The sequence below is a fragment of the Anolis carolinensis genome, chromosome 2 (assembly GCF_035594765.1).
Source record: "Anolis carolinensis isolate JA03-04 chromosome 2, rAnoCar3.1.pri, whole genome shotgun sequence".
NCBI lineage: Eukaryota > Metazoa > Chordata > Lepidosauria > Squamata > Dactyloidae > Anolis > Anolis carolinensis.
In genome coordinates this window covers 312,159,138-312,177,826 of record NC_085842.1, presented here as the reverse complement: position 1 = coordinate 312,177,826, position 18,689 = coordinate 312,159,138, and the positions used below count along the sequence as shown (strand labels likewise).

The 18,689-nt window shown below is 45.5% G+C and overlaps 1 protein-coding gene across 1 annotated transcript in view; it reads right to left on the bottom strand.

Annotated features, from left to right (window-relative positions):
* Nucleotides 1–11,095, bottom strand: part of smad7 (SMAD family member 7) — a 58,993-nt gene extending 47,898 nt beyond the window's left edge. Inside the window, exons 1-2 of the mRNA XM_062972566.1 lie at nucleotides 9,078–11,095; nucleotides 4,905–4,958 (exon numbers count right to left, since the gene is read on the bottom strand). Of these exons, the coding sequence (XP_062828636.1) occupies nucleotides 4,905–4,958; nucleotides 9,078–9,669 (646 nt within the window). The 5' untranslated portion in view covers nucleotides 9,670–11,095. The remainder of the gene's footprint in view (nucleotides 1–4,904; nucleotides 4,959–9,077) is intronic.
* Nucleotides 11,096–18,689: the final 7,594 nt, after the last annotated feature.

Here is an 18,689-nt window from a genome sequence, read left to right as displayed (position 1 = left end):
CCAAATATATATCTGTTGACACATACAAGCTGGAATTCTCCTCGGGCTCTACACTGTCACAACCCCAGTTATACAAAGAGAACTACTTTCCCCCATATTGCATAAGGAGGCATCCAATATCTCTTTATGCAACAAGTTTTGCAAGGCAATGTAAAGTGGAAGAAGGCACCTAGTAGCAGCTCCACACCTCAAACTCAAACAGCCATAGATGGAGGTACACTGGCAAAGATGCTTCTTATCCATTGCCCAGTTGTCTCCCTCAATCTATGGCACTGGACCACTGGATAAGTATGCTAGCAAAAGGTCATGTTCCACCAGCTTCAGACAGGACCTCTGCCTCAGATTGATAGCTAGATCTAGAGCCCTTTGGCCTTGTTTCTTGTTTGTCAGCTTCTAGAACATCAGTCTCACATTTCTTCTGACATCATGATAAGCTCAGAATATACATGTCAAAAAACACCAGGCAAGCAAGTCATACTGTATACTGTTGCTCAACTCTAAGCATACACAGAAAGCCTCTTGGCCATACGACTGCTATCTACTCAAGCCATTAACTCATTTTCCTTAATAAGAAAAACGTCTCTATGCATGGAAGAAGAAAAAATATTTCTATCTGCCTTGATGCGCAATACAGAGTGACTTCAAAACAGGGCTAAAGTGTACATCAACTCAGCCAGAACTTTACAAAAAGTCCATAAAGTTTTTTTAATTTAGTCAACAGCAAGAATGTTTGGCTTCTCAAGTCTCAAGAAAATCACAGATCAACAGCACTTCAACTTCGGAGACTTAAGAATGTGGGGAAGTTCACTAAACGTTCAAATGATACACAGACAGTGAGTTTCTTTTCCGTCTTTCTCTCCCTCCCTCTCTCCCTTCACAATGGCCTTGATTAAACAGGAAGTTATCCGGGAGTCAGAGGTTGTAATAACCACCTGCAATGACAGACTTATGGGGTATTTTTGTCTCCATCCTCCACGTGCCACAATATTCAGAGGACCATTGCCAAATGGACTTTCGAGGAGGAGAGGGATTATTTTGGGATGAGCAACCCCCCAGCTCTTTCCGTCCTTCCTTCTCTTTTTTTTAACATTTCCGACCCATTCCATTAATCACTTCCCCCTGGCCAATACAAGGAACTTTTCCTTTCAAAAATGGCTCATTTGAGCTTCCCTGGCTCCCCCCTCTCCTGTTTATACACAGTTTTGCTACCTTATGTCAACACTTCCTAATGAAAAAATATATCACTCCACTAACAGAGAATGAGGCCCTGGCAATGGGCAAGCTGGATGTTTGAACTCCTGCTAATAGATTTATCCAAGCATCTTTACCGGAAACCAAACGGCAGCAGACCCTTAACCATTCTTTCCAGCGGCTCAGATGCCGCCAGCTATTCATCACTCTTTCCAAATTCCCTCAGGTCTGCCCAATAGAGACAGCCATTAGTAATAAATAAATAAACAACCTGTGCCTTTTAAAAAGTGGCATCCCAGTCCTAACTACCTTTAATATGAAGTAAAATCTTTCTGGCTTTAAGAGACCTTTCCCGTATGTTGGACTCTGCAGTTTCCAGCCACAGCAAGACTCACTTTTACAGAGCAGGCTTTATTTCCGAATAAATAAATCAAGCATCAGGCAATATAACTATGAAGAGCCACAGTGGAAAATGCATCTACTGGGGTTTGATTCCGGGACCCTCTGTGGGTACCAAAACTCTCAAGTGCCATTATATACAATAGAATAGTAAAGTGCCCTCCCACATATATAATGGCAAAATCAAGGATTGCTTTTGCATTATGTGTGTGTGTGTATTGTGGATGGTTGAATCCTTTGATGCAGAATTCTGTGTGTTGTGGATAGCTGAATCCTTTTGATGCCGAATCCGTGGATACGGCGAATCAACTGTAATTGCAGTCATGTATTCAGAATGCTTGTTTTAATGGGACTGCCCCATCTACTGGCTATGTTACCAAGGGGGGCACTCACCAGTTGCACATTATCTATCCTGTGAGTTGAATTTTTAAGCCATTCAGTTGAAAAACATGGTTGGTCCATTGACCAAAGAAATTACTTTCCCAACACCACTCCACCACTCCACACAGAACACCTATCCCACCAACAATGGAAGACCAACTTGAACCAAACTGGATATAAATGCCCAGTTAAATCTCTCATGGTAAGTAAGAAAATTAATGGGCGCTTTCATTTGAAATAAGGAAACTGAGGCTGAGCAACAGCGGCTCGCCCAAGGCTATTATTCATAATTCGGTGCTTCGCTGCTTGGTCTGCCAGGTTCAAGACAATTGTGCCATCTGCTAAGACACACAGCGGTGTATTACAATGATCAGCAGAAAGTGCCATCATCACGTGGCGGGAGGCAGAGTATGCATGGCATGAGCCCAAGTAAGTCTGTAGTAGAGTCTTTGCTATTCCTGAGAGGAGGTGCCAACAAGTGCACTGAATGTCAATGTTTCAGGGAACGATTAGTACAACTCTGCAAACCTGGCCACCCAAATTGAAGACATTCCCATTTTTTTCTTGTACAAAATAATTGTGCCTATTCCATAGAAGTTATTAAAGTCACTTCGCGGATGACATGGAGGTAGGAACAGATCATGGTCCCTGTGTCCTTGTGACCACCAACCATTAAGGGGACAAAATATGCTCTTTACCTGTTTAAAACCACCCTGGGCTTTCTTCCTAGGCATGCTATAATCTAACAGCACACTGGGACCTCACTATTTTAATACCCAGCATCTCCATGGAGAGGTGTTACATCCATCAAAAATAATTCACTACCGCTTATTAAAGCAAGCAATGCATGAGATGTTACAATGACTGAAAGCTATTACATTAATATTATCTAGTGTAAAGGGAATAATTTCCCTTTAGTAAACAGCTTGGACTGCCTACATAAATCTGTACAGTGCATATTCACAGCTGTAAGAAACGTAGCCTCCTTTGAAAGCAAAGGCCAGTAAGACATACGTTGCTACATGCAGCGGTTCTAAGCATGTCTACTCAGATGTAAGAACCAGTGTCTTCAGGGACATGTACTCACAGCAAATAAATCCAACTAAGGGGATAAACACCAGAATTGCCAAATTACCATCCATATGAATACCAATTTCTGAAGCAAATTCGTTAATTATATTTGGTATGACCACCTTAACATTTGGTTAGTGTTCTTCTGACGTTTTGGACAACAGGTCCCACCAAGCTAAGGCAACTCATGGGAAAGGTTCAAAAAATCCACAGGTTCAAGTGGCCAGAGTGCTTTATATACATGAACTGACTTGAACAACCTTAAATGGTAAGACAGTATTATGATCTCTCATTTATATTTAAGACATGGGCGAGAGACTCTAAGTCTGAGAAGATCTCATAATGAATTCACAGCAAAGGCTAGATTCCACTCCTAATTCATACATTATCCATCTGTACTACAACATGTCTTATATGGAGGTTTACAAGGTTTCCTGTCCATAAGGAACTTAAAAATTCGAAAACGAAATCCAATTCTGGCTGAAACTTTGCACTTCAACCTCTTGGTAACTGACAATGTCCAAATATGACAAAAAAGTAAAAAGTTCCAGGGAGTTAAACAATAACAACAGATTGGGTTTTTTTTTCCCTTTTGGAGCAGGAGGACAAGAGGTGAGAAAGATTACTTACAACCTGAAATTGGGCCTTTACTATTTTAAAAACTCTCAAACCATACAACGTGCAGCTTTTCCCTTTCTGACATCAAGACATAATCAATAAACACTCTGTATTTGGGGCCTTTAAATCTTCAGAGGAAATATGAATCGGCCTTGGAAGAATTTCATTCCTCTCCCCTGGAAACCTCATCCATGTTTCTGTCCAGTTTTCACCAAACCCCTCTCTCCTTTCTCTGTCTCTGCCTTTCTCTCTCTCTCTCTCTTTCTGGGCTCCACAATGCCAGCCTATTTATCTAGCTGAGGGTGAGCCTGCTGCCAGCCAAAAGTTGATGCAGACAACCGCAACAGAGCTTGGTGCCAGCCTCGAATGGTCTTCTGCCCTGGCAGCCTGCCACTCAATTACAAGCAACAAGCATGCAGAGAGACACAGAGCTATAAACATCTGTGAGCCTCTTCATAATTTTTTGCAATGCTCTATTGTGCCTTAATTGCAGACAATTTCTCCCTCAAAAACTCAAATAACAAGTGGGTCTGTTTCAGGGAATGGGTCTGACTTGGAATTTAACTCATTCCATTATCCATCAATTCAGTCCCTTTTCCTTACTCCTTCTCCTAATGTGATAAATGAAGTGCTACGGTGACATGAAGGTATGTGTTCTCCGTATTAACAGGCACATGCTTTATTTTCCTTTATCTTTTTAAAGACAGAAACAGAAAGACATAGATTATAGTTCTATCTATACTAAAACTTGAAATTCCACCTCACTGAATTCAGTTCTCTATATTTAAAAAATAAACTTTGTTGTTGTTCCTGTAGAACCTCTGTTTTGGTCTTCAACATAAATATATTTATTCCTCTGCCTTTATCTGGCTGGAAGCGAGCCTTGCCTGACTTTCTTCCAAGCAAGGAAGAGACAGTCTGAGAAAGATCTGCTACAGGAATCTTGTAAAGTTTGATAGGCTTTTAAGAACAAAGGCTGGAATCCCACAGCCCACCCTTAAAATTCAGGAGCAAATCCCACTTATCTTAATAGGGACTGCTCAGCTCACGATTTTAAGTGTGCAGCAGTGCTACGGCAACAAACCAGAAAATAAATCCAAAAATAAACCAGTGGAATCTCTGACGGCGACAACGATAACATTATTAATAGCAATAATAATAACAATACACATTACTGTGGGACGGAAAGAAGCGTCCCATTCTCCACTACAAAGAGAAAAATTAGGAAAGAACAGCCTACTTACCAGTTGGTTTGAGAAAATCCATTGGGTATCTGGAGTAAGGAGGAGGGGGAGACTCTGGAATTAGAAAAAGAGAGATTAAATAAAAGCAGAGCCATGAGAAGGGAGAGAGGGGGGGGGGGGATAAAGAAAGGGGGAGAGGAAAAAAGATAGGAACTTATGATAAGAGTGGCATTCTTGTAGCCAAACTGTTTGTCTTAGCTGTGGAGGTTGGAGGCAGGGCAAGCCAGGCGGCGATTGCCTTGATATTTAACTGTCAGATAAACAAAAGGGGCCTGCTGGCGCCAGTCTCTGGTGCTATCTGCTCCTCTGGCTGTCTCGACCGGGGCCTCCTTGGCTGCAAAGCTCAGCTCTCCAGCTCTGGAAATCACCCACTGATCCCGGCTCCCTGATAATCCCAGGCCAGCTTCACTGCAGGCACATTTAAACAGGGCACAGGGAGCCAAGGGAGGAGGAGGAGGAAGAAAAAAGGGGGCTGGGAGGACAGAGAAAGGGGCAGAAAGCTGTGCATACACCACCCAGGCTCACATTTGCCTCCCTCTTTTTCCTCCTTCTCTTCTTTCCCTCTCCCCAATCCTCTCCAAAGCAACTACTAAGTTCTAGTTCAGGCATGGGCAAACTTTGGCCTTCCCTCCAGGTGTTTTGGACTTCAACTCCCACAATTCCTAACAGCCGGTAGGCTGTTAGGAATTGTGGGAGTTGAAGTCCAAAACACCTGGAGGGAAGGCCAAAGTTTGCCCATGCCTGAACTAGTTTGTACATGGCTGTACTTTTCTGATGGAAACTCACACCTATCAAACTTATTTAAAACTTGAGATTAGTTGTGACTAGTTCTAAACACACCAAAGCATTTCTGTGTGCCCTCCAACACATTGATGCAAGCTGTGAACTTCACAACAATAACCCAAGTTTGTCACTGAGGATTCCAGGCATGTTGTGCTTACATTTTCTCAATCTCTCCATTCTTTCTTTCTTTCTCTCCCCTCCCTCCCAATTTGAAAACCCCAAACCCAAGGCAAGCTGCCCGGAAGAGGGAAGGAAGCAAGCCTTCAAACTGGTGCCTGGAAATTATGTGTTTTCCCTTCTATATTATAGAGAGTTGAAAGAAGGAGGGGGGGACATGGAGAGGACTTCAAAAGCAGTCAAGGCTTGGATTCCTTTTGCAAACCTCTGGCTGGGCTGCAGAGCCGGAGGGAAAAGCAACAGATCCCAGGATGGATTTCAACAAACCCACCCAGTCCCTTTTATATGTATTTTAGCAAAATGTTAACTCTAGGACAAAGGAATTCTGGTTGTTTGTAGAGTATTTACAGTCCTCACAGTTTTACAAAACAATGTCCCAAAGATTGAGGAATATGTTGTGTTTCTTTTTGTAATATTTCACAAAAACTCATCCCAAAAGTTACTTGCTTCATGCTCTCCTCCTTCCTTGTGACACATAAACACAGAGTCCGCAAACTGGAAGTCTCTCTGTATGATATACTTCTTATGCAAAGTTTCCCTCCGGCATCTTTCAAGGCTGGAATTAAAACACTCCCAAGAATTTTTTTTTCCTTTTCCCTTGTTTACTTATTTACTCATTTAGTACAACCAAGATGCATACGGGGAGTCTAAAATATACAATATTTGTTCCATGGCTGGGGCGCATGGCAAAACATTACTTTTGGGTAACATTTCTCAAAAGTTTTCAGTTTCTCGAAAGTTTTTGGGGAGGAATGGGATGGTGGGTTGTAAGGTTAGAAAGGGCAACAATTTTCATTTGCAAAGGCATCTTTGGCTCTGTAGGCCTCAAAAGTGACTTACTTGCTTGCTTACTTTGCAAATGAAAATGGTTGCCCTTTCCAGTCTTATAACCCAGCATCCCATTCCTCCCCCAAAAAAGAGGCAACAGGGAAGTTAAGTTCAAGGCAATCCTGCCTCCAAGAGGACCCACAAATCCTGTTGTCCAGCCTTGTGAGGTCTGCAACTTCTATGCACAAAGGTGCCTGGAACTTTTAACAACTTTTCAAAAAGTTTGGCAAGATGTTATTCCCTTATATATATACTGTGTACATGATGCTGTAGCATTATAAGTTAAGAAGAAAACAAGACTGAAACCCTTTGGTGACTTTTTGGTCCAACATGTATTTGCAGCATTTACACCAGGCATGAGCAAATTTCAGGTGTTTTGGACTTCAACTCCCACCATTCCTGGCCTCAGGCCCTTTCCTTTTCCCCCTCAGCCGCTTAAGCGGCTGAGGGGGAAAAGGAAAGGGCCTGAGGCCAGGAATGGTGGGAGTTGAAGTCCAAAACACTTGGAAGGCCCAAGTTTGCCCATGCCTTATTTACACAGACATATCCTGAGAATGAAAGGCACACACAAGTACTATGAAAGACATGGAGATGGGCTCGAAGTGGACCCACAAATCCAGACCCACAAAGCTGACTGATGGCAGCCTTGGCCAAAGGGCTTGCAACTTCCCACCTGAATGCATAAGATGCAGACAGGACATTAAAGCATGTGTTTACATGACTAGGAATAGAAAGGGATGGGAGAAGAAATAGGGAAAGAAATGAAGGAAGGAATGGAGAAATGGGTGAAGAAATGAAGACATGTAGGGAGAAGTGGTAAAGAAATGGAGAAAGAAATAATGGAAGAAACAGGGGAAGAAATGGAGAAAGGTGCAGGGGAAGAGTGGGAGAAACAGTGGCAAGCCCCATTGCAACTTCCCATCTGAAAGGCATTGGCAGGGTTTTAAACTGCAGACAGCAGTGTTTACATTACTAGCAATAGAAGGGAATGGGGAAAGAAATTGAGAGAGAAATAGTGAAAACAAATGGAAAAAGAACCAGAAGAAGGAGTAGGGGAAGAGTGGGGGAAGCAGTGGCAAAAGGGATGGACTCCCTCCCCTTACCCCTAATGTGTTTACATTACTAGGAATAGAAGGGGGATGGGGAAGGAATGGGGGTAGAAATTGAGAGAAAAATAATGAAAAAAATGGAGAAAGAAGCAGGGGGAGAGTGGGGGAAGCAGAGGCGAAAAGGAGCACCCCATTGCGACTTCCCACCTGAAATGCATTGGCAGCGTTTAAGCTGGAGACAGCAGTGTTTACATTACTAGCAATATAAAGGGACGGGGGAAGAAATAGTGGAAGAAACAAGAGAAGAAACGGAGAAAGAAGCAAGGGAAGGAGTAGGGGAAGAGTGGGGGAAGCAGAGGCGAAAAAAAGGGGGGGGGTCCCGTTCTCCTATGTGTTTACATTACTAGGAATAGAAAGGGATGGGGAAAGAATGGGGGAAGAAATAGAGAGAGAAATCGTGGGAGAAATGGAGAAAGAAGCATGGGAGGACGTAGGAGAAGAGTGGGGGAAGCAGAGGCGAAAGAAAGGGGGGACTCCTCTTCCCCCTATGTGTTTACATTACTAGGAATTGAAAGGGACGGGGAAGGAATGGGGGAAGAAATTGAGGGAGAAATAGTGGAAGAAATGGAGAAAGAAGCAAGGGAGGACGTAGGGGAAGAGTGGGGGAAGCAGAGGCGAAAGAATGGGGGGGGGCTCCCCTTTCCCATGTGTTTACATTACTAGGAATTGAAGGGGACGGGGAAAGAAATTGAGAGAGAAATAGTGGAAGAAACGAAGAAAGAAGCAAGGGAGGACGTAGGGGAAGAGCGGGGGAAGCAGAGGCGAAAGAAAGGGGGGCTCCCCTTTCCCATGTGTTTACATTACTAGGAATTGAAGGGGACGGGGAAAGAATGGAGGAAGAAATTGAGAAAGAAATTGTGGAAGAAATGGAGTAAGAAGCAAGGGAAGACGTAGGGGAAAAGTGGATGAAGCAGAGGCGAAAGAAAGGGGGGCTCCTCTTCCCCCCATGTGTTTATATTACTAGGAATTGAAGGGGATGGGGAAGGAATGGGGGAAGAAACTGAGAGAGAAATAACGGAAGAAATTGAGAAAGAAGCAAGGGAGGACGTAGGGGAAGAGCGGGGGAAGCAGAGGCGAAAGAAAGGGGGGGGCTCCCCTTTCCCATGTGTTTATATTACTAAGAATAGAAAGGGATAGGGAAAGAATGGGGGAAGAAATTGAGAGAGAAATAATGGAAGAAATGGACAAAGAAGCAAGGGAGGACGTAGGGGAAGAGCGCGGGGAGCAGAGGCGAAAGGGGCCCCCCGCCCTCCCCTTCCCCCTCCAATCCGCCTACCGAGTTCGCAGAGCCGGCTGAGGTGGAAGGGGTTGCAGCAGAGGGGCTCGGGCCCGGGCGCCTTCCCGTAGGACTCGCAGGCGGGGAGGCGCTTGAGCTCGGCGCCGGGCCGGAGGTCTGGCCATCGGAAGACCTTCCCGAGGAGGAGCGGGAGCGAGTACCAGTGGGGCCCCAGCCTGGCGTCGCCCTTGCCGGGCAGGAGGAGGCAGGCGGAGCGGGTGGCGCCGCGGGACTCCACGGCCTGGAGCAGCGCCTCCAGCTGCTTCTCCTTCAGCCGCTTGAGCACGGCGTGGGTCAGGGCCTTCAGCTCCGCCTCCGACCCGCCCGCGTGGGGGCCCTTGGGGGCCTTGCCGCCGCCTTTGCCCAGGCAGCAGACCCGGCTCCCTCCGCCGCCGCCGCCGCCTCCATGCGCCCGGGGATCCAGCGCGCCCTCGCCCAGCTCCCCGCCGCCTTCCTCGTCGCCTGCGCCGCCGCTGGAGCCGCCTCCTCCGCCTCCTCCTCCGCCGCCTCCGCTCCCCCCAGTCGCCGCTGTTCCCGGGGCACGGCTCCGCCAGAGTCTCCGGACGAGCACCGAGCGTTTGGTCCTGAACATGCGGGACGAGAAGAAGGGCGCTCCCCGGCTAAGCAGCGGGCATGCCGTCCGCAACTCATGAAGGATCCGGGGCGCGAGTCCAGGCAGCCAGGGCCAGCAGCCTGAAATGATGGGGGCCGCGGAGGGAGAGAGCCTGGCCAGGAAAGAGAGGCCCTCGAAGGAAGGAAGGAGAGAAGGAAGAAACAAGCCGCCTTTACATCCACAGGATCCGAACCACACAGTCCGGGGAGACGGACGAAGCGCCGGGCCTTCCTTTCTCTCTCTCTTTTTCTCTCTCTTTCAGTCGCCTTGTCTTCCTTCCCTCTTCAAAGAGTCAAAGCCGGGCTCGTCGTGCGCCAAGAGGCAGCACCATGCCCTCGCTAGCCTCTCCTGGAAAGAAATCCAATCCTGGACGGAAGAAAGCAGAGGTGTATTTCCAATGGGGGTTCTTGCTCTCGTCCTTCTTCTTCTTCTCCCAAGTGAGGATGGAGGAGTGAGTTGCGTGGTTGAGTTCCCTCCTCCTCCTTGGAGCCACCCCCGCCCCCGAGGAAAAGAAAAAAAAAGGGGCTGCGAAAGAAGGAAGGAAGGAAAGAAAGAAAAGTCGCCCTCTCCGGCCAGGCACACGCTTCTCAGAGCCTCGGCGCACAATCCTTCCAGAGAAACCTATAGATTGATGTGTTGTCAAAGGACATACAACAACCTATAGATTTTAATGTAGGTATATGTATAGAACCTGGTCCAGCTCAGATGTAGGAACAAAAAATATTATTTTTCAAGTCTGTAAAAAAAAATCCACCGAGGTATCTCTCATCCAGCCCAAAAGAAATCCGTGCCTTGTTTTCTGCGTCTTGGTTTTGGTGAGAAGGGAGAGGGGCTTCTACAGTGGGGGGTTTCTTCTCCTCCAAAGCAGCAGCAGCATCGCAGGGAGAGAATGGAGTTCTCCGTGCAAAGCCACCTTCTTGGAAAGGCTTCCTTCCTCGCCTGCCTGCCTTCCTTCCCTTCCTTTCCTCGGCACTGAAGACAAGAGCGAGGCTTCCTCGGTGCCAAGTTCTCCCCCACAATCTCCTTAGAGCGGTGGAAGGAAAAAGAGGTGGGAGGGGAGGGGACGGAGGAAAGGAAAGGGGGAAAGAAAAGGCGAAGGAGGAGGAGAGGAAACGCCGCGGTGCCCGAGAAGAAGTCGGCGAGGAGGCAGGAGAGAGACCCAGGAATGACAGGCGGGGGCAGTGTCGCCAGCCAAGCCGCCTGTCTCTGCCTGTGTGTGTGTTGTGTGTGTGTGTCTGCGTCTCTCTCTCTCCCTCCCTCTCTCTCTCTCTCTCTCTCCAATGCGGTTCCCTCCGCGCCTCCTTCTTTCTCCTTCCTCTGACGGCTGTCTGCGCCCTCCTTCCAGCCGGAGCAGCGCCTCTGTCGACACACACAGAGACGACACACACACACACACACACACATACAACAGGGAGGGAGGAGGAGGAGAAGGGGAGACCCAGAGCTCTCCTTTGGCCCGGGCTTCCTCCCTTCCCTCCCTCCCTCCCTCCTCTTCCTCCTCTCCAAGCGCAAGGAGTGGAAGCAAACAGAAGGAGGCGTGCCGTGCGCCCTGGCCTCGCTTTACTCTCCAACCTTTCCTCCCTTCCTTTTTTCGAGCCGACCTCACTTCAGAGGCTTATGCGGGCATGAATAGAAAGAGGAGCCTTTCCAGAATCGAATGAGTGCCATGCAATGTTGGGTTTGGTTTTTTACAAAGAAGGGGAGAGGCGGGAAAGAGGTCCCCCCCCCCTCCCAGCTTGTGCGCCAGTCCTTTTTACGCACGGCTTGTGCGCCCTCGTCGCAAACTCTGCGGCCGATCTGTTCTTGCGTACCAAGGCAACTAGGAAAAGGGATTGGACTTCTTTCGAGGGGCTGCTAATGTGGGCTGGGGTCTCTCCTGTCCCCTCCCCACAAGCCAGGCTTCTCCTCCTCCTCCTCTTCCTCTCTTTCTCCCCCTTCTCCCGCCTGGCTTTGGGTAGCTTTCCGACTGCGCAGTGGCCCACTCTCCTCCTCCTCCTCTCCAATTCTCTCCTTTCCTCCTCCTCCTCGCCGCCTCTCTCTCTCTCCCCGTCCTCTCTTATCACGTGGGCGTCTAGACACCCTGTCGCTTTTTGATTTTTTAAAAAAAGCAAAGAAGGAGGAAAAAAAACACCCAGCGATTGTATTGCGCAAAGGCGGCATCGGGTTGCTGGAAGCTATTTTTTCCTCCCTTTTAATTCCTGAAGTCCAAGGGAGGCGAAGGAAGGAAGGAAGCGAACTCGGTCGAAAAGGAAATCTCGGGGGAAAGAACATCAACAATAATAACAAATATTCAGGACACCCGAGGAAGTGGGTTGATGGACTTCAAAGCTAATGCTGGAGAATAAAAATCAGACTCAATACTGCTAGGGGCATTTCTTTTTACATCCTCCTCTTTCCATTTTTGATAATAATAATAATAATAATATTCAGTGCTACAAATACTCATGCTAAAATGTAGATCAGTGAATATTAAAGGTGCTGTTAGGTTAGGTTTTTCATAATATAATAATAATCAGGACTATAAGTGCGCCTGCTAAAATACAGATCAGCTAATCTTAAAGGTGCTGCTAGGTTCCCCCCGCCCTCCCTGTTCCTTTTTAATCATAATTATAAGCAGTACAAATGCTTGTGCTTAAGTATAGGGAGGATAATATTAAAGGTCCTGCTAGGTTACTTTTCACTCCTTTTCCTTTTTTAATAATAATAATAATAATAATCAATACTGAAATACAGTAGAGTCTCACTTATCCAACATAAACGGGCTGGCAGAATGTTGGATAAGCGAATATGTTGGATAATAAGGAGGCATTAAGGAAAAGCCTATTAAACATCAAATTAGGTTGTGATTTTACAAATTAAGCACCACAGCATCATGTTATACAACAAATTTGACAGAAAAAGTAGTTCAATATGCAGTAATGCTATGTAGTAATTACTGTATTTACGAATTTAGCAACAAAATATCACAATGTATTGAAAACATTGACTACAAAAATGCGTTGGATAATCCAGAATGTTGGATAAGCAAGTGTTGGGTAAGTGAGAGACTACTGTATAGATCATTTAATCTTCAATGAGGTGTTGCTAGATTTGTTTTTCATCCTCCCACTTTCATTAATAAAATAATAATTGCAATGATGATGATAAAAATAAATAATAATAACTGCCCCTGAAGTAGTCGATTTATTTATTTATTGTGTCAGAAGCGAACCAAGGGTACAAGTTGTAAAATATTTAAAAATACAAAGTTTAAAACTTGCCATTATCCTAAATGTCCTTTGACCCGTAGCTGGCCACTTGGAGTGCTTCTGGTGTTGCTGTACGAAGGCCCTCCATTGTGCATGTGGCAGAGTTCAGGCTGCATTGTAATAGGTGGCTTGTGGTTTGCGCTTTTCCACACTTGCATGTCCTGGACTGCACTTTGTGGCCCCATGTCTTAAGGTTGGCTCTGCATCTCGTGTTGCCAGAGCGCAGTCTGTTCAGCGCCTTCCAAGTTGCACAGTCTTCTGTGTGCCCAGGAGGGAGTCTCTCATTCAGTATCAGCCATGGCTTGAGGTTCCGGGTTTTAGCCTGCCACGTTTGGACTCTCGCTTGCTGAGGTGCTCCTGCAAGTATATCTGCTGGCTGTTAGGAATTGTGGGAGTTGAAGTCCAAAACACCTGGAGGGCCAAAGTTTGCCCATGCCTACTCTAGAGGAATCCCTAGGGCCACATCTACACTGACTATGTAGATAAGGATCAACACCATGTGGCTAAACTTTAATGTCATGTTGCCCCACATTATCCAAAATCAAGGGAAAGTCCCACTTCTGCTACAGAATTTGGACTTTCCCCCAACTTAGGCCTGTGAGGACAATTGAGCTGTAACTGTCCCCACTGCCATCTTATTTTCTGGGCTGAGGTGGCCCAGGAAACAACAACAACACAGTCTTTGGTAGTGACATGCGTCCTACCTGTTCTCTTTCGTGTGCAGTGATGTCAACTTTGTAAAGACCTTGTAAAACTACAACTGCCATGACTCCATAGTCTTGATCTATGACACTTAAAATTGTGTTCAAACTGTGTTCGTTCTATAGTGTAAATGCACCTCTGTATTATAACAGCTCCAGAAAAGGGGTTTGAAATTAACAATCTGTCCTATATATGTGGAGTGGGTGTGGGGATAGAATTGTAGAGTTGGAAAAGACCAAAGGGGACATCCAGTCCAAGCCCCCCCCCCCCCCCGGTCATACAATCAAAGCACTCCCAACAGATGGCCATCCAGCCTCTGCTTCAATAGCCTCCAGAGAAGGAGCTTCCACCACACTTTGGAGCAGCATATTCCACTGCTGAACAGCTCTTACCATCAGGAAGTTCTTTCTAATGTTTAGGTGGAGTCTTTTTTCATGCATATTGAAGGATGTTTCACTTCAATTCAGACAACAAACAAAGACTGGGACAGCCCTGTCTTCAAGTCCTTGTTTCACTCCTCTGAGGCAGCAGATATTTACTTTAAATCTGTCTGAGATCTACCAACACAAATAAGGAACTCGTCTGGACAGATCTGGCAAGCCAATACATTCTTCCAGGAGATATGGGATAGTTGATTCCCTGTTTAAAGCTGTCTGGGTCCAACTCTCTGGAAAAAGGTGTGTGCCTGTGTGAGTATTTTGGGCATTAGCCCCAAGCCTTCAAAGTGTCTATAATTCTTCTGGCCCACTTCCTCATTCCAATATTGGAATGTACTGAACTTCACAACCCATTCATTTTTCATCAGTAGGATGGCTTGATGACCTAGATAATGGGACAGCAAAGTGACTTGCTCCTCTCTTTATCTGATATAGACATCCTGCTCCATTCAGAGGCACCTGTTTCCACATGCATTCGGGCTAAAAGCTTCTTAAGGTATGGCAAATCAAAACGTGTTGGTTCATTGCGATCCAGAAATTTGAAAGAAAATCACTCGCACCACTCCATGTACTTGCAGGGGCATTCCAATTTATTATTAAATTGGGAAAAATTACAGTGGTTAATATGGAGCCAGACACTTTCTTGTCCCTGATATCCTGTCCGCAAGAAATGATAGAAGCCTCCATGTTGCCCAAACCTGTATTTCCAGACTTGCACTTCCCAAGGGGATGTTGGTGGAAACCTTGTTCCACAAGTGCCTTTGAAGAGTTAATGGTGAGTGATAAACTCAGGTTAATTTGCAATGCAATTCAGAATTTGGCAGACAGCTGGAGCCAGGCAACTGTTAAACTAATTGTCTTACTAACGGCACCAGGGTGTGACAAAGCAAAACCCCACAAACAAACACATGCCAAAGATATAATCCAAAACTCTTTTCACTTCTGAGATTGTTAAGACTGGCAAAAAGTCTTCTTGCCCTTTGATTGAGTTACTAAGCTGGCAATTTTGTGCACAAAGCCCAACATTCAGTCTGAAGGTGCATCTACACCAGGGGTCCCCAAACTAAGGCCCGGGTCCGGATGCGGCCCATCGAAGCCATTTATCCGGCCCCCACGGCACAAGGGCAGAAGGGGGTTGGGCTAAATGACCCAAGGGGTCTCTTCTTCTCTTACAACCCTTATTATTATTATTATTATTATTATTATTATTATTATTATTATTATTATTATTTGACATACAACAAGATGAGTCCACAGCACATACTCTGCTGGCTGTTGTATTGGATCACACGTCGGACACTTCCCAAGTGTCTAGGACTGTGTGATGTATCGGCGAATAATGCGCGTAGATCCCAGTAAGGTGGCCTTCTGCAGCTGGCAGGTGGGGATTGTGTCAGTGCCGATTGTGTTTAAGTGCAGGCCAAGGTCTTTAGGCACTGCACCCAGTGTGCCGATCACCACTGGGACCACCTTGACTGGCTTGTGCCAGAGTCTTTGTAATTGATCTTTAAATCCTCATATCGTGTCAGCTTTTCCAGTTGTTTTTCCTCAGTTCTACTGTCACCTGGGATTGCAACATCGACAATCCATACTTTGTTTTTTAACACGACTGTGAGGTCAGGAGTATTGTGTTCCCAAACCCTATTATTATTATTATTATTATTATTATTATTATTATTATTATTATTATTAACATTGAGGCTGGGTGGCCATCTGTTAGGGGTGCTGTGCTTGTGCTTTCGGTGCACAAAGGCAGAAGGGGATTGGACTCAATGGCCCAAAGGGTCTCTGCCAATCCTCTTTTTATTATTATTATTATTATTATTATTATTATTATTATTATTATTATTTATTGCTCGGTGGCCAACTATAGTCCGGCCCTCCAACGGTCCAAAGGATTGTGAACTGGCCCCCCCGTTTAAAAAGTTTGGGGACCCCTGATCTACACTGTAGAATTAATGCAATTTGGCACTAATATATCAGCTATGGCTCTATGGTATGGAATCCTAGGAGGTGAGGCACCAGGGCTCTTTGGCATAGAAAGCTAAAGATCTTGCAGAACTACAACCCCCATGATTCCATAGCTTTGAGTTATAGCAGCCAAAGCAGCATTAAACTGCATTCATTCTACAATGTAGATGCATCTTCTTCATCCTGAAAAGAAGTCAGGAGTGGAGTGCTGCAGGTTTTTGTCCTGGGCCTGGTTCTGTTCAACATCTTCATTAACAACTTAGATGAAGGTTAGAAGGCACGATCATCACGTTTGCAGACGACACCAAATTAGGAGGGATAGCCATTATTCCAGAAGACAGGAGCAGAATTCAAAATGATCTTGACAGATTAGAGAAATGGGCCAAAACTAACAAAATGAAGTTCAACAGGGACAAATGCAAGATACTCCACTTAGGCAGAAAAAAGGAAATGCAAAGATACAGAATGGGGGACGCCTGGCTCGACAGCAGTACGTGTTAAAAGGATATTGGCGTCCTCGTGGACAACAAGTTAAACATGAGCCTACAATGTGATGCGGTGGCAAAAAAAGCCAATGGGATTTTGGCCTGCATAAATAGGAGTATAATGTCTAGATCCAGGGAAGTCATGCTCCCCCTCTATTCTGCCTTGGTCAGTCCACACCTGGAATACTGTGTCCAATTCTGGGCACCACAATTGAAGGGAGATGTTGACAAGCTGGAAGGTGTCCAGAGGAGGGCGATTAAAATAATTAAGGGACTAGAGAACAAGCCCTATGAGGAGTGGCTGAAAGAGCTGGGCATGTTTAGCCTGTAGAAGAGAAGGCTGAGAGGGGACATGATGAAGATCATGTGAGGGGAAGTCATAGGGAGGAGGGAACAAGCTTGTTTTCTGCTGCCCTGGAGACTAGGACACGGAGCAATGGCTTCAAACTACAGGAAAGAAGATTTCACCTGAACATTGGGAAGAACTTCCCCACTGTTAGAGCTGTTTGGCAGTGGAACTCTCTGCCCCAGAGTGTGGTGGAGGCTCCTTCTTTGGAGGCTTTTAAACAGAGGCTGGATGGCCATCTGTCAGGGGTGCTTTGAATGCAATTTTCCTGCTTCTTGGTGGGGGGTGGACTGGATGATCCATGAGATCTCTTCCAACTATGATTTTATTATCACACTGAAGCAGCATAAGTGAAGTTCCCTGCGCAATGTTTTATCCTCTGCATTTGGGAATTTGTGTTATCTGTCTGTGCATCTCTCCTTTCATTCATAGCTGCATCTGACTTTGCTTAAGGGAACATACGACTGGAAGGATAAAGGAAACATATATTTAAAAAAAAACTCTTTGAGCATTAATCATTCATCAGTCCTCCCTGATTTCACTTCCAATTACACAGCTTTTTTGCCAGATGAAGAAGCCAGTGAGCTTTGGAACAGCTACCATCGTAGGTTTTGCACATTTTTGGTTGGCTTAAGAAAAATGAATATTATCTTTTGCCACATGGTCAACACAGGTTTGTTGTTAAACACTGTTGAGTCTACTACCCCTAACCTGTAGAATTGCAGAGGAGAAGGAGGCGAATAACAACAACAACAACAGCAACACAGGAGTCCCTCTGGATTTTAGTATCAATGGGATCCCATGGAATCAAACCCCTGTGGATTCCAAATACCATGATGATGATGATGATGATGATGATGATGATGATGATGATGATGGAATTCAGCCTCAACGCCTTTGCTGCAGCAGAGAGGTGGCTCTCATGCAGCCTTCCTGGTGTCTTTGGACTATAACACCCAACATTCCTCAACATTGGCAGTACTAGACAGGGCTGCTGGAAATTGCAGTTCAACAATACCTAGAGGGATGTACAACTCCAATCAATTCTGTAACTGAACAGATCTGGCCAATTAGAGCTGGGCTGGAAGACCACCTGGAAGCCTCACAGATTTTGAACAAAGTTCTGTGCAAGGCAGACAAGAGTCCTGTACTAACATAGGGCAACCGATCATGCTGAGCTACGTTTATTTCAGTGGGAAATTTAAGCCCCTATTTAACACCCCCACCAGAGCCAACAATCTTACAATGGCACAATATTGGTTGGATCATATCCATAACAAACAGTGATTGAGAAAAATGAGTCCAGATGTTTCTCCACCACTGGCTGTTCCATGGGTGGGAGGAACCAAGCCGCCTTCTCCCGGCTAATAGATGTATCAGTGCTTTCCTTCAATTTTGGTTAGATAAAAGATGCACAGTTTATATTAGTGCATCAGTGGCAGATCCACAGGATATATCGTATGCTAAAGTCAAGATTGTCCATGCCATCAGATTTCAGATTTCTATGTATGTTTGTAAATGGCCAGGAAGAAAACTGAAGAAAATGGATTCATTCGATACGTGGTGCTGGAAAAAGGTTCTGTAGATACCATGCGCTATCAAAAAGACAAATAAATGGGTCCAAGAGCAAATAAAGTCAGAACTCTTCCTTAGAGGCCAAGATGTCTAAATTGAAACTGCTATAGTTTGGTCACATCATGAGAAGATACAACTCAGTGAAAAAGACAGTAATGTTTGGTAAGGTAAAAGACAGTTAAAAAAGAGGACCACCTTGCACAGATGGATAAATGTATGGTGCATCTATACTGTA